We start from the raw sequence: 16257 nt of genomic DNA on the forward strand, positions 1-16257 counted from the left end.
AGAATTCAGGATTTGGAGTCATTTTTGAAAGTAACACTTTAAAGACAAAAACAGAAAAGAAAAGAAAAAAATCCTCTCTCCCTTTCTCCCAGTGCCCACAAAGAAAATCTGACTTGCCATGTTGTGACGTAATCTTTAATTGTTGATTAGCAGTGAAGAAGTAAATAGTCTTTAATGAATAGAACCCAAGCATAATTTGGATTATAAATCTCCTTTACAAAAGTGGACTAAACTGAACTTTACAGATAAGAAAATAAGTACTTTCTGCTCAGATAGTTTACTTGTATTAGGGGTGAGATTAGACCCAAACTGGCTGTGTTTCATCCAAATTTAGCTCTTCTGGTGGTTTGGATCTAGTTTTACTTTTTCCCCCTCTTTTTTAAGAAAAGGGAAAATCCACATGGGACTTTTAAGAGAGATTTCAATAAGACTGATTTTAAGGGTTAAAAATTCAAGGTGCTAGAAAAATATCAAGTACTTTGAGGTACCTTAAAAAGCACACTATGCCTTTTAGTCAAAAGGTAAGACAGACCAGAAAGGAAGTCAATAGATGAGTTTAACAAGTTGGTCAGAGTGAAGAGCAGCAGGCCATCACAAAATCTTGACTTCCAAAAAAGTTATGAATTGGGAAATGGGTACACACACCCACAGAGAGTCTCAAATAACTGAAAGTGTTATTTCAACCTAGAAAAAAAAATCTCTTCAAGTATGATTCTAACTTGAGAAGACCTTCTTTCTAAACGTTAAGAAAACCCAGGTCCATTTGATGCAAGGGAAAGACAGATATAGTAAACTGTAATACAGGATGTTATTGCTCTGAAACAATAGGGAGAAAAAAAATCCAATCGTTTTGAGTATAGATGTTGATATGGATTCTCTGATTTAAGGAGAGTGTCCTAGATGTTTTTTGGTTGCATTCAATTTTAGCTTGCAGAAGCTGGAGGAAATGAGTCATAATGTCCAGAAGGAAGAATTCAGAGTAATAAGGGGAGGGAGGATCAAAGATAATGGCAAACAGGAGGAATTTCATTAGAAGAGCACCACTCAAAACTCGGTCTCCAGAGGTGTGCAGGGAAAAGGAGAGTATGTGCTGAAGATGGTTTGCAAACAAGAAGACATCTCAGCTACATGTTTTAGAGAACATGCTGAGGAGTCTAGAAGGGAACACACCTTTCATATGAATAATACAAGAACTGGAATGCTATCGACCACTCAATCCATTCTCAGCCAACAGGCAGCAAATATCTTGAATCTAGCAAGTGAAACAAAATCATTCAACACTTCCCTCACAAATTACTGTACTTAAATTCGAGCTGTGGACTTCAGAATAGACAGATATCTACACAGGAGATACAATAGTATCTCCTCTTACCCCCCACCCCACACACCTAATCTTAGAAATAAATGTCAGTATGAAAATCTATCACAAAGATGTGTGCCTCACTTAAGTACCTCCACTGCATTCAAATCCTAATTCCCCCGTCTCTAAGCCCTAAGGTTTTCAAGTGTCTACTAAAGGCTATGCCTGGGGAAGAGGATTTAACAGTTTTCAAACCAGGGCCTGGGCAATGGATAACTTTGGGCTCCTGACACCAGATTCATGTTGTACCTGCCATCCTTGCACATATCCCAGGTATGACTGTGAGGAAAAATTAAAATCGAAAAGACAGGTGAATAGAACAGTGAATGGGAAGCTGAAAAAGTCCAGTTTGGTCCAAGAGACAGAGGAGTGAGACAGGAAAGAAAAGAAAAAAAAGGGGGGGGGGGAGGCTTTCTCGATCCCTGTGAGATAAGACATAACTCGTGTTTTTCTCAACAGATGACTACAAGCCATTATTACTGCCGGCCAAATTATTACCCCTCTGTCAAGAATTAGACACAACAATCAAAGTAATCAACGGGCATGTCTAATGCACTGTAGCATTTTCAATGCAAAGTTTGTTTTCTCTCTGCCCCCACGTTAGAGCCTGTAATTAACCCGTTATGTAGAACGAGGCCAAACAAAAGCCTAATTGAAGCTCGTTTCCCGACTTGCGGCAGGTTTGGAGCGGGTGAAAGCGACTTGAGAGGTGGGGAGCCGCGGGGCTCTTCCGTCTCCAGCCCGGCCTCCGGCATGCCCCACTCGCCAAGGGTCCGTAGGGGCGCACGCCAGAAACACACGATTGAGGGTACGTTAGCTTTCGTGTTTATTACGAGTTGTCAGATGTTTAAAAAGGCATTGCACTCGTGCGTACAAATGCATCCCGTTTCTAAAGAGCCAGGGTATCATGGTGGCGGGGTGGGGGGAGCAGAGGGGACAGGGTGGAGCCCCAAATCCTGGCTCTTTACCCGCAAACGAACCGAGAAGCCAGCTGATTTCGAGCAGAGCCATTTCTCCGTCCCTGAGTTCTGCCTCTAGCACAGGAGCTACGGCTCAATGCCAGCGAGAAAGGTGTGGAGCCCGCACGTCCACGAAACTCAGACCGCCGACGGGGCGGCGGAGCACGCTACGAGGACCCCTGCCCATAAAAGGCAGTACCCGACCGAGCCCCCGCAGCGCTTCTCCACCCTAACCCGTCACCCTCCTAAGGTTTGGGGGATCGGAGTTGGGGAAGAGAGAAGGGGAGGGGGCGGGTAGGAAACCAGTTGGAAGCGGCGGTGGGAGGAAGAGGCAAGGAAAGACCCACTCTGGCTCGTCTGGGAACTGGTGAGAAAACTCCCCTCTCTTGGCCTGGTCTTCTGCGCAAATAAAGCAGCATTTCTCTATCGGCTGACAGCCGCCACTGGTAAATAATGGTCATACTTCACTGGCTAGGCAGAAAGCCTCTCTTTTAGCAAGAGCTTATACTTGAAATATGGGTCATTTCAATAATCCTAAGCAGGCGACTTTGGTAGAAAGCACTCTAAGATAAAAATAGTGACTCGATCAAAATCCTTTTTAAGCAGGACCTTCTTCCTATTTTCGGTGGGGTGGCATAGGATAGGATGGAGGGTAGGGCAAGAAAAGAGGAGGAAAAAAAGGTGGGGAACAGGACTGAGGATATTTTTTAAAAAGCCAATAACATTATCACAGCTGAGAGTTATAAGCTTCCGACCAGTTTTCCCCAACTATTGAAATGCAAATTTGCAAGCTCCATCTTAACTATTTGCAATAAAATATCACACCTATTGTATTTCAGTTTAGCCCATTCACATGCAGTCCTTAATTTCAGACATTTTAATGACTTAACTTGTAAACATATAAAAGAGGGACCCTGGATCATTGCATTTATTTATTTATCTATGCCAAACATTTATTGGTGAAATAGTCCTGAAGATATAATTCTACATATGGCGCTTTCATTTCACATAATATTTAAGAAAAAAAAAAAAGACAAAACAAATAGAATTAGACATATAATTCAAAGACCACGGTACAACCTTTATCTTTTTCTTTTTTACTTCAGCAAACAAAAAATAATGTCAAATGACATGAAAAGTGGCAAGTCTTCTGACAATAAATAATAAATTACTTTATAATTTTTGCAATGCAAGAGCAAACAAAAAAAAAAGTTTCCTTTTTTCCTCTTTATTTCCAGAGAGAGAGAAAACAGTCATTTTAACCAATAACTATACACATCTTTGGGGGAAAAGTTCTTGGACGGACACAAGTCGAACACAATCCCGAGACGCTTGTGGCAAAATAGAGGTAACCTTGTTGCAATGCTTTATAAGTTGGTTTTTAAATCTGAATTCAAAAACCTTTAAAGTCGCTTCAGACTTCTTGATAGAGGATGGATCTCAAAAAAAAAAAAGAGGGGGGAGGGGCAAAAGGAAAAAAAGTAATCAGCTACAGGACATGCTAGAGACCCAGGATTTCAATTAACCCCTTGTTAAAGTCAACTAAAAACATCGCAAACCAAGCAGCTCCACCTTCTTGAAAGGACTCTTTCAGCCAAAGAGGCCAGTTTCTCTTCCTGCTCATTTGCTGGAGCTCCTGTTTGGCAAGGCAATGACCAATATAGAAACAGCACCATTCAGAATAAGATGGACTAGAAAATCTCTATTTCTGCTTTTCTCTAGATGTGCAGTGAAATGAAAATGCTTTTTTTGAGATCCTTGAATATAAATCCTCTACGTTTCAAAAACGTCTTTTTTTTTTTTTCTTTCAGTATTCCTAAGGTCATTGGATAGCGTTATGTTGGGTTTGGGTTTTGTTTGCTGTTTTAATTCTAGTAAAATCCCATGATTGTCTTCACAGTGTTGCTACCATATCACCTTGTCATTAAAACAGACTTCGTGCATTTCATGGAGCATTCATTTCTCGATTCAGTTTTCATTGACTGGGTCGTTAAATACTTTTGTTTCGGAGTTCAACATTATAATTTCCCACTTTCTCCAACAGGGAAAAAAAAATACGTCTGAATGAATGTTCCTCATGCCTCAATTGGACTGGCTACCATGCTGTTAGGTGTATCTGGGAGCTGAGAGGACATCGACGCCACTTCACTGCCAGTGGAATTAGAGCCCGGTCCTCCTTCTGAAAAATTAACCTGCACAGAAGGTTGAGACATGAATACAGGAGGCTATGATCGTATTCACAAAAGGATTATAAACTCGTCTTGTGTGTGTGTATAGACAGATAGATATAGAGATATCCGCATATATAATTGAATTTTAACAGGCTTAAAGAAAACCTATAATGAAAAAAAAATGAGAAGAAATCCTCTCACTTTCCCATCTTCCAAGAGATCTCTGTTTTAAATGAAACTGAATTCCCAACATTATGTTGCATTAAATTATTTAAGAACAAATGTGTTTCCCACTGTAAAATGGCATTGCAACTCTACCATGCATACTGAAAATAAAATTATCCTGCCGGCTACATGTTTCCCTGGGAGCAGACGAGTTCTCAGTCTCCAGGCATCAAAGCCTCTCTTCTCCAGTTGAAAAATCCATAACACAACGCTTAGATCCTGTGACGGGAGATTCAGAGGAGGCTCCAGAGAACAATGATTAACTCCTCAGAGAGTTCACAGCAGGGGCTTTCTTCCTTCTTGTTGGTCCTGCTGCCTTTGGCCTCTTTTTCTCTTTCAATCAGGCTCTTCCTTCCAAGAGGAGACCCATATATTATAACGTCACCCATATTATAAATATCTGGCTCCTTAAGTCCAAAGTATTGTGTTGCTGTTGTAAACCTTCTTCTCCACTCTGCTCTCAACACTCCCGCCCCCGCCCCACTCTTTGGCTGCTCTCAGCTGACACTAAAGATTCAGAAGGTGCAAACGCTTGGCTGCCCTGAAACCTCCCCTTACCTGCCTTCTATGATCCAAATAACTGGCAAGATTAGCGTGACACTAAAAATCAGCTCTTTTTCCTAATTCCAGGGTCTACCTTTCTTCCTACCTTATTGAACTTTCCCACTGTGACGGTCAAGGGACTTTTTTGCCTCCTTTAGACTGGCCTATTTGCAAACAGACACCTGGGCCAAGCAATTTTTAATGCACTGCCTGTGGTCCATTACCCAACTGTTGCCACAAAGAAAGAAAATGCCCTCCAGGTAAATGTGAGGGTAAAATACTAACCTCAATTCAAGCTTTATTTTCAAAGAAGGCAACAAGTTTTTATGACGGATCATGTTTTATAGAACAAGATTCTATATGGCTGTTTATTATTTAAGGGAAAAAAAGCCTTATGAACATATGTCATATCACAAGGACATACACTTAATAATCTTAGTTCTCTTTACCCTTAAGCCTTTTGTAGATGAAAGGTGAGTTGATTTTCTCTTCTCTGGATGTGTAAAACATTAATGCTAAGAGAGGCTTTTATATTCTTATCCGATTGATAGAACTCTGATTCTGTTTGCAATACATGCCCCACAGAACATGACTGTGTATGCTATTTGAACTTATACCCTAAAAAAATGTTTAAGCTGTCCAACATTTTAGATTAAGATACAGTCCCAGAAAGGGATATAGTTACAAAAAGCATCAGTCACATCTCTGAATAACTGAACTCTTTATTGATAGGTTTGAAAATTGCAATGTGGGTGCCCGCTAACCACTGATAATAAAATTGATTATGTATAACAACAATGATTATTATTATAATCACCTTGATTTAGGGCCTTAACAAGATCATTCTCTAGGAGCTGAGGAAGGAGTATATTTACTAGCTGCTGATCAAAATGCCAAGGTGATCTCTAATGTCCCTTTTGACTCTACAAGTTGGAGATGTATGATGCTGCAACCCAGTACACCCCTTCCCACATTGTGTCTAGTGAGTTAGGTACCTTGAAGCTAATCCCTAAGAGCAGGCCTGATTGATAGAAAATTCAACGTAAATGGTCACATTACAAAGTCTCATAGAGTAGACTCACAAGAGGCCTGTTTTCCTTGCATTCCTTCCTTCCACCAGGCCTCCCTTGGCTCTCCCCAATCCTGGGGCTAGAGTGGCCCCCTCCATACTCCCAGAATCTTTAATTGTGTGACAGTTTGATCAGAATCTCCTTTCTTTGGAGATTCAGCCTCCCCAACCTGGGAGCTGACACTTACCAGTTGCTGAAAAGCCGGCTGATCGATGTCACTCTGCAAGGCGAAGTCACTGAGTACTTTCCAAGGCGGCTGGTAACTTTGCACCTCCACTGGGTTTGCCTGTAAGCCACCGTCATGTCTCTCTGGACTGGCAGCCACCATGGGAGTTCCTGTCATCCCTTGGATATTCTGTGAATAGGCACCCCCCAAACCCAACATGTTAATGAGCAAACTCCCTCCCTCCATTGTCTGTGCAGGCTAAACAAATATACCCTGGTATTATCTTATCTATATAGTTGCCTTTATTGACTCAGTTAATCTGCTGCACCTATGGATATTAGCCAGGGTTCAGTTTTGTTTTATTATGTTTTGTTTTTCTGCTTCTGTGGGCTGAGCTATTAGCTATGCTTGAACCTTAGGAAGTGAAATTCTGTCTGAACTTTCTTCTTTCCCCTTATATTCAGTAGTCATCTCAGTTTCCCCTGTCTGCCTTCCCAAGCCACAGCATCTCAGCAGAAAACTAGAGCAGGAAGGGCCTCCCTTCAGCCTCTAGACATGGTGGTTTTCTGGGCAGTTTCGGTGAATCAGACTTTTGGTTAGATTTTCTCCAGGCAATTCTCTGGGAGCCAACCCCCACTTCCAAGCATTTAGGTCTGGCAGCTATTGTGCTGTTATGCACTAACCAACTTCGAAAGTGCCCTGGCCCAGGCTTGGCTGGTCTGCCACATTTAATGACAGCAGGTTTTATGGCATTTAAAAATATGGCCTAAGCAGTAAAAAGGAAAAGCTAAAAAAAAAAAAAAAAAAAACTCTTAACTTAACCAGGAGGCCTGCCTGGTGGGTGCTGTCCCGGCCCAGGGATGCCAGGGGCCTGACATCTCTAGAGACCTGGGCTTGACCTGGAGCAGAGGGTGTCCTATTTTCATGGGTCACCTTGGGGACTTTCCTGGCCTGGGGGCTCTGCAGCAGGCCTCCCACCAAGGGGCACCCAGAGTGACCCTGGATTAAATAGGAAAGCAAGGATTCCTCCCTTCCTCCCCTCGGGTGTCTGAGGAACTGACAACCAGAACTTTGGCAAACCAGCTCAAGGCCTCTCTGCCCACGGTGGGGGCGACTGCCCCTCCTGATCTGGGATGGGGCAAGAGGGCGAAATTGAAGGGCAGGAGAGCCCACCCATGTGGGCTGGGGGCGGGTGGGCCTCCAACCCGCAAGAGGGGCCTCCTGGAGCATCTGGGGCCCTGGCGGGTGGGCCGGGCCGGTGGCCTCTCCCCGGGGTGCGGGTGGGAGTGAGGGGCCGCCAGGGCCAGCTCCTGCTCGGGAGCCAGAGGGAGAGAGCCAACCCATATGGGCAGACAGCACGCAAGCCTCCTCGAGCCCCCTGCCCGGCCCAGGGCCACTCACAGTTTTATCATTGGGCTGCTGTTGCTGGAGCTGCTTCATCATGATGCTCCGCTTCTTATCCTTGCACCGCTTGTTCTGAAACCAGACCCGGATCACACGGGGACTGAGGCCGGTCATCTCCACCAGTTGCTCCTTCATGAGCGCATCGGGCCGGGGGTTAGCGGCGTAGCAGGTCCGCAAGGTGTGCAGCTGCTTCTCGTTCAGCACAGTCCGCACGCGGGTGGTCTTCTCGGGCTGCTTGTGGACATGGGGCCGCAGGGCCGGCTGCCGGGCGGAGATGGGCTCGGCTGCGGGGCAAGGGGCGCGGTGAGCGCGGGCCAGGCTGCCCGCCTGCCCGCGCTGATCCGGGGAAAATGGGACAATGGCCAGGGCTTTGAGACCTCGACAGACAAAGCAGAGGCGGCAGAGGTGGGGGTGCGGGACGCAAAAGGGAGAATGAAATCTCGCTCTCTAATCTTAAGAGGTCAATGCTAAGTAGTCTGGACCCAAGAAAGCGGCCTCCGCCCCTGCTCGAGTCAACACGGCGGAGTTAGCAAAGGGGCGCATCTCTCAGGTTCTGTCTCCCGGTTCACAGCAAGGGTGGCATCGTTCTTCCTAGTTTCTCCTCCCTTCTCGCCTTTCCTAGGACCCAGATCGGGGCCCAGATTCCCCTCCCCCCGTCACAGGCCCCGCAAGGGAAGGAAAGGCAGAACACCCAGTGACACCGAGAGACACTACCCCCGTGGGATGTCTGCAACTAAGGCGGAGAAGAATTCTGCCGGAGAGCGTTGAACTTCAGTCCCCGGAGGGTAGTTAATGTCAAGAGGATAAAGAAATTCGGTATTTCGGCCGTCTCTCCAGCTTCTGATCCTTCGTACTCTACCTGGATCTACTAAATCTACCTGGATGGTTCCCGATGCTATCTGCTCCCCCAAAAAGGAAAACCGATACTCTTTAGAGCTGCCCGGCCTCTAGAGAAAAGACAGTTGGGGCATGCTCCTGACCCCCTCCCAATACTCTACGTGTTCCACAGCAGAGCCCAGGTTGCACTAACAGAAGTTGCCACCACTGGCTTGGCTCCCCCGCAAGCTAAGTCACAACCCCTCCCATGCTCCTGACAGAATTCTTAAGAGAAGAATTCTGCCAGAAAAGCAGAGGGGGAAGAGCTGTAGATTTTTCACCACCAGGGTTCCCGGCGGATTATACACCGGACAGTTCCACTTAAGACCGAAAGGCAGGTTTGGAAACTTTATCGGCCTTCCTACCTGTGGCCCCCACTCCGGGCCAACCCTGTTCTATTTCTACTCTCCTTCCTGGGCCAAGGGCCCTCAGATCTGTATGTTACAAATCTTGCATTTTTCCAGGACCCCCGGGGTCAGGTCAACACCTATGAGGTCAACTAGGTGTCACAGCAACAGGCCTGAAGATGAAATTCTCACCAAATCAAGTAGAATGAACAGTTTAAAGAGGCAGGCTCCCTTTAAAAGGCAATTACTGCAGATTACCTTGTTGACAGTTTTAAATGACGGCTCTGTGCGAAGGCTTGCAATTATTAAAACTGTATCTTTTTAGGTCCCCTGTCTAACAAAGGGATGAAGATACACTTCAAAAATATTTTGGAGTGTGGGGCAGTTGGCAAGGAAAAAAGGAACTGAGGGGCTAACTTGACTTAAGTTTCCTTCATTGGGTTAAAGGAGGAAGCTCCAGGGGCCCAGAGCTCCACCCCTTTAATTAGGAAGCGGCAGAGAATACCTGGAGGGAAGCTGAAGCCCGTCGTCAGAAAGCCACGGTTTGGAGGCCAAGGTGACCTGGAAGTACTGTTTGGGCGTGTGTATACATGCGTGCACAAGTGGTGTACATTCGCGGGCACCCACACATAGACACACAGACGTGTAGTGTAGGTGTGCCAGGGGAGTCAAGGGAGACACTGAGTGCATTGAAGCTGGCCGCAAAAAAGAGGGAAGCACTGTGCAAACCGCACCTAGAACCCTCCGTGTAACTGGCAGCTGCAGCGGCCGCCGCGTGGGTCCCAAGATCGCGGCACGGCGCTGGCCTCGCCTCGCACCGGCATCCCCGAGGAGGGCCTCCCTCCGCTCCCAGGAGTACCTGCCATTTGCAGCGGCCGCGCCGGGTGCAAGGGGCTGAGCGGATCGCCGGCGCCCAGGCTGGCCCTCTCCACCACGTCGTGGTCGGCGCGGCAGAAGAGCCCGTCCTCCCGCAGCGCGAACTCATCCCCGGGGATAAGCTGGCGGCTGCAGGCCACGCAGCGGAAACACTCGATGTGGTACACCTTGGAGCGTGCGCGCATCACGAAATCGTTTTTGCTGAAGCCGATGCTGCACTTGGCGCATTTGATCCCGTACAACCTGCACGGGAGTGGGATGGGGGGCGGGCCGGGAAGGAAGGGAAGCAAAGAGAGAGAGGGAGTCACTTCAGGCGGGCGCTGCCCTGGGTCTAGGGTCGCTGGCGACCTCGGCCACAACTCCCTGAGACACTGAAATCAGCATTAGCAGGCAAGCTGGGAATGGGAGGATGGAAACGATTAGATTTCTTTCTTTTCCCGCTCCGTTTCCCTTGCCTATGAACCTCTGTGTCTCGGTCTGTACCTCTTAGTTGAGAACGCCCAGTCCAAACTAGAGAGAAATGTTTGATGTGTTGGAAGCCTGGGCGGCTGCTCCAGCGACCAGTACCCTGGTGGCTCTTGCTCCTCTTGGCAGGAAGGAACCCCGGGGTGAATCCGGGAGCCACTGGTCCCACATTTTCACCTTCCTATCCCCCAATTTCTGCTGCTAGAAACGTCTCTAAAACTGCAACCTGCATCCTCCTTTCAAAAGAAAAGGAGGTTGGGCAATGAGATTGTCACCCCACAAAACATACACAAATGTACAGGCATTAGAACAAAATGAAACCTCTGAGGGTTTCCAGAGTCCTTTCTGGATCAGGAGCCCATTGCTGTTTCCCCAGCTAAAGATTTTTTCCTCAGGCAACAATGTTACCACAAAGTTTCCTCTCCGTTCTTCCTCTCATTAATTTTTTTAAAATCTGCTTGGGCTCCTTCCATCTTTATCCAGTTGCTGAAACATCTACCTCTATTTCTGTCTGTCTGAGAACTCTGACCTGCCAGAAAAATGAAAAGACTCACTTGTAAAGTCTTCCTTGCAGCTCACCTTTCCTTACCAACAGACAATCCTTGTAGGTTTCATCTAGAGGCCCTGCCCTGGCCCCCTCTCCACATAACCAGAGAGGGGGCATTCCTACAAACAGAATGGAGGAGAGGCAAAGATCCACACAAAGAGGGGCAGTGGGGGGAACCTCGCTCCCCCAAGGGGAGAAAGGTTTTGGGAAATCTCAACGGTCTCTCTGTTCTCCTCTTACAACTACAGGATTTCAAAGGGACACACACAGTTGCACGCGGGCAAGCGCGCGCGCGCGCGCGCGCACACACACACACACACACACACACACACACAGTTGAAAGAGTGGAGAAGAAAAGGTAAAAGCAATTGGTTCCTTCCACAAGCATGTATGCAGAATTAGGCACATGCAGGTCTGAATACAGCTGAGCAAAACACGACCCCCACAGGAGCAATGGCCCCCTCTCCAGAATCTGGAGCTCATACACCAATCAAGTAAACAATTGAAAACGGCTCATTTGTCAGAGGTTAGAAGGTAGATTCAAAAGTTTTCCTTCCCTCCGCCTACTCCATGTGAGATCTGCCATTTCATAGGATGAGGACTTTACCTTGCCTGTGACCAAACAATTGGGAAAATCCCTCCCCCTTCCTCCAGCTCCCCACTTCCCCTCTTTGCTCTCATTCTCCTCTCCCACCACCGAAGTATTCATAAACTTTTCCCCCCTGCACTGTTCACCTTTATCTATTAAAATTATGCTCTCCACTTCATGGTTTGAAAATAAGAAAAAATACTGAACACCAAGTGAGCAGAAAAAAAAAAATCGTTAACTGCATACTTAAATCCTAACTAAACTTTAAGTTCTCAGCTCCATAAACTCTGTAACTTCCAAAGCTAATTACTTGTTAATAGCCACTGGACAATTTATTTTTAAAGATAATATTCTTTATTATTCAACATAATAATGAAGGTGTTATCTCTTCTGTTTTGTTCTTAAAACAATAATATTTTCTTTGGAAATTCTACTTCCTTCCTTAGGCAGAAAATAAATTTTCTGACATATGTATACACAAGTCTGAGAAAATTTGAGATTGGCAATGCATGAAGTTTAGATGCAAAATAAATTGAAAGAAAAAAACTCAGGACGTTCCTTATGTGATTTTATTCTTGTCAGTATGGGCAATTCGCTCATTTTATCAGTTACCAGATTTTAATGTGAGAAAGGAAGCTGTTCAATTATCTAAATATACCGCTTGTTCATAGACAGATGATGGGCAATTTGATCTGCTCTGTCTAGTTCATCAGCTCAGATAAGATAAGAAGACAGTCAGATGTCACCAAAGGGTTAATATTTAAAAAGATTAAATCTCCCAGTGGTTTTTACAGAGAAGATTTGAGTTGGTTTTTAAATTTTCCAAGCAGGATCCCTTACCCAAAAAGTAAAGGGCAACACCTCAATTTGCTCTTGCAAAGTACACTTTTAAACATGCCTAGGTCAAACTTTTATTTTACCTATTGCATTGACGTCTTCAAAGAATCTGGAAGTTACTAATAAAATATTGAATTAAAATAAAAAGGAAAAACAATGTATAACAGAATAAAATCCAACCTTTTAAAAAGTTTCGAAACCCCAACTTATTCATCCTGAATTTTTTAAGTTTGTTTTGGAAAGGGGAGGATAACAGGAAAATAATTTCAGCATCACAAATTCGAAGAGCAATTAAACAAAGCTTCAAAGCACATTATTTATGAAAACCACTATTGAGTCTCATTTTTTTTCCCCTGAAAAGTAAAATGAACAGCATAGTTTAATTTACTACATTTACAGGGGTAACTTCTGCACGCTAGTACCCATTAAGGCATACTCTGGCAAAAGACAAAGCCACACAAAATAATAAATAGCGAATGGGGAGAGGAAGGGGACTCGCACAAAATTAAGTAAACGGTATAAATGGCGTACCTGATATAATCTCTTTTACAGTAGGTTTTCCCATCTCTAACAAAGCACGTACAGCTCTCGTCCAAATACTGATTACACTCCGCACATTTCAAACATGCCGCATGCCATTCCAAATCCGGAGAAACCCTCAGAATATACTGATCGTGAATTTGATTGCCGCAACCAACACACAGGGAAATCAGACGTTTTTCTGAAATGAAAATAAATACATGATTGACTAACCGTTTACTTCCTACAGAGATAAACACACTTTTAGTGTCGTTCTCTTATAGGGCGTACTCTGGGAGTTTTTTTTTCTTTCTTTCTTTCTTTCTTTCTTTTAAGAGTATTGCACTTTGGGATGGTAATTGAAGTGTGCCATCAAAACCTTGACTCATTTTTAAAAGGAGGTGGAATATATATAAAATGCAGATTTGAATAGTCTGCATTTGCAAGCCTAGCACGCAATCAAACCCGTTCATTTTGTATTTCTTTTCCCTCCCTCCTCCCTCTTTGCCATAATCATTGGGAAAGATTATGGATAAGTCAAGTCAAAGAAAAGGTTTTGACTAGAAGCGTTAAGTGAACGCAGGGATGTCTATATTTTCCATGAAGCACGCTCTTAAATAGCACATAGGACTGGATATTGTTAGCAAGAGCAGACATCAATACAGTTGTCACTCGTTCTCTTTTGCAAGTCTAATGCTAATTCACATCTCCGGGTATTGTACGTGCTGGCAGATCTTTGCAACAGAATAACCTTCTCGGAGAGCTCCAGAGTCCCAAGGAGAAAACCGCCGCTTAGCACCGGAAGGCTAAGGTTTTGGAGGACACTCGCAGGCGAATTCAAACACAAGGTACGATCAGTTTCCCGAAGATCGGAACCGACAGCAAGCATGCAGGCGTGGCGGCAACAAGAAAAAGCCACCTTCTCTCTCTTTCTCCAAGCAATGACTCCAACTCCGAAGAGCCCTTGGCACCCGTGCCTGAGAGACCCCCGCACAAGAACAGCACACCGAGCCCCACAAGGTAAAATCGCTTCTTACTTTTTGGTGGATCTCCCATGTCTCCCATATCTGTAACAGGGAGTAATGTCCACAGTGAAATGGTGGTTGTACAGTTGGTGAACAGCCCACAGAGAGGATGCTGGAGCTGTGGCTAAGTGGGAAACAGTGGCCCCTGGGGTTGCCAAGGATGAGAGAGCCCGCTGCCCGGCTGCGCCGCGCCCTCGCTGATCGGGGAGTCCAATTTAAGCCGGCGGAGTTGGCGGAGCGGAGGCGCTGCGGCGGCGCGGACTCGGCGCGGCTCGGGCACCTCTCTTCCTTATCTCTTACTCAAACTTCTCTGCTCCAACTCAGCTCCATCGCCATTGGTCTGACGCAGCGCGCGGGGACGTCAGGCGAGCGCCGCGCCCATTGGCTGCGGGGCGCGCGGCGCAGCTGTTCTGATTATCATATTTCAGCCTCGCTGCCGCGGTGCGCCACTGACCGCTCTGCAAGCCCGCGGGAGAGGATTAGGGCTTCTGAGGCGACTCGCTCGGGGCTCAGACCGCTCTCCCCCGGTGCTCCGGCGGCTCTGGCTTTTGGCCTCCATTCTCCTCCTTCCGCCCCGCCTTCCCCCTTGCTCCTAGCCGGCCGCGCCGCCAGCGCCCTCGCCTCCTGTCGCGCTGCTCCTCCGCCCTGCGCTCCTGGGGTCCCCGCAGTCCGGCTGGCCGCGTTGCGCGCGGGGCTCACTTTTCCGCCTCTGGTGGCGAGGCTGGTGGGTAGGTGTTCTAGATGACGAGGACCCTTCCGGACTTTAGGAAAAGGGCGACTTGGAACAGGCCGTTTGGCTCGGTTTGGTCTCGCGCTTTGGCACACAGCTCCGGGCCCGGCCGGGCTTGGTTGCCAGGGCGGGTGAGTTCCCGAATTTTCTGCGCGTGGCGCTCTGGGAGCTGCCTAGGGGAAGACGCTGGTTCTGGGATGAATGGACCCAGAGGAATTGTTCGCTGCTGCTACCCCAGTACCCCGTAAACCCCTTACCTCAGATCTCCAGAAACGCGGGGTGGGGGTAAAGGGGCGCTTCTTACCTAAGCGGAGAATCAGGTTGGAAGTGCACAGGTCTAACCAAGTTGACTCCGCGGACTTCTCTCTCTTTCGGACCCGCGGGGTCTGCTTTGCAGTTTAACTCTAGAACTAACCCGAAGCCTAAATGTAAAGTGGTCTTCCAGTAGTTTAAAGTTTGCAAAGCTATTACGCCTATCCGATTCCTCTCTCTGCCGGTCTCCTGCCTTTTGTTTTTAAGCAACTGTGTTCAGTTAGCTGGTGGTGTGTAGATCATTGTAAGGCCAAGTCTCCACGTCTCTAGAGATTTTAAAAATGCGTCAATCTAAGGGCCTGAGTAGGGAGGGGTCTAACACAGAAGAACAGCGAAATACCTATTTCATTTCACCGGCTGTGTTTACCTTATCAACAACCTGGAGAGAGAAGAATGGTGACTTCAACTCGCCGGTAACCCTCTTGAATAATTTCTTACATGTTCCATCATATCTTACTGTCTCTCCAAAACAAAGTCACAGGGAGGCCACGAAGAATCCCTCCCTCCCCGTCCGCATCTCCAAAAGCTTCTAAACATTGATTCCTTATCTAGTGTGACTGCCAGTTTTATCTGAAAAGCTCCGCAAATGCACGCAGTAGTAGGTTTAATTTCGGTGTTTCATTGCCTTGAGAAAACCCGGTGTGTTAGGAAACTCCTTTCTTTGTATCATTCGTCAGATCTAGCCCTCGATAAGAGGTGTGAGCCCTCCGCCGGCCTGAGTGGCTCGGTTTACAGCAGTATGCTTCTCCAGAGCGCAGAGAGAAGCAAAGACGGTGAATTTCCTCGTGATATGGCTGGGGCTTTACCAAGAACATGCTTTTGTTTTCTCTCAAGGAAAATTTCTAACTGGATCTCATCCCTTCTATTTCTATTATAAGTTATATCGGTGTGGGTGTGTGAAATCGAAAGTTAGATGTTGATAGATTTAGCAGGTTGGGGGTCGGGGGCAGGATGTTTCTGTTTTTGTTTTTTGCTCACAGTTTTCTAGTGTCTCCGGTATTATATGCGTGGAGTCTTTTGTCAGGCTGCTTTGATAAAACTGATGCTGATAATGACCACATGAAGCAAATCGTCCCAGTATATGGGCATGTTTCCTGTACAGATAACCAAGTTGACACTAGTTTAGTTTAGTTTTGTTTTCAAAAGGTACTATATCCCTAGAAAGTAAATAGAGAATTTTAACCAATCATATTCCATCATGTCACCTTTATAACATGGAATTAAACAACGGAAGCT

The 16257-nt window shown here is 46.3% G+C and overlaps 1 protein-coding gene and 1 long non-coding RNA gene across 5 annotated transcripts; one reads left to right on the plus strand and one right to left on the minus strand.

Moving 5' to 3' along the window:
- Positions 1–1955: 1955 nt before the first annotated feature.
- Positions 1956–3668, plus strand: LOC112580626. 3 transcript variants are annotated; one of them, XR_006546555.1, is made up of 2 exons: positions 1956–2168; positions 3558–3668. It is a non-coding gene; the product is annotated as an uncharacterized LOC112580626 (long non-coding RNA). The 3 variants fall into 3 exon arrangements; XR_006546556.1 differs by lacking the exon at positions 1956–2168 and adding an exon at positions 2251–2765; XR_006546557.1 differs by lacking the exon at positions 1956–2168 and adding an exon at positions 2251–2686.
- Positions 2773–14287, minus strand: ISL1 (ISL LIM homeobox 1). 2 transcript variants are annotated; one of them, XM_006047576.4, is made up of 6 exons: positions 13992–14284; positions 12967–13156; positions 9981–10240; positions 7896–8182; positions 6516–6683; positions 2773–4511 (listed from the first exon to the last, which is right to left on the minus strand). In XM_006047576.4, exons 1-6 carry the CDS (start codon positions 14017–14019, stop codon positions 4395–4397), a joined length of 1050 nt encoding a protein of 349 aa, XP_006047638.1. In that variant the 5' UTR covers positions 14020–14284; the 3' UTR covers positions 2773–4394. The 2 variants fall into 2 exon arrangements, with proteins under 2 accessions (XP_006047638.1, XP_044788379.1); XM_044932444.1 differs by lacking the exon at positions 2773–4511 and adding an exon at positions 4528–5066 and having other exon boundaries at positions 13992–14287.
- Positions 14288–16257: the final 1970 nt, after the last annotated feature.

This window comes from Bubalus bubalis, chromosome 19 (assembly GCF_019923935.1).
Source record: "Bubalus bubalis isolate 160015118507 breed Murrah chromosome 19, NDDB_SH_1, whole genome shotgun sequence".
Lineage (NCBI taxonomy): Eukaryota > Metazoa > Chordata > Mammalia > Artiodactyla > Bovidae > Bubalus > Bubalus bubalis.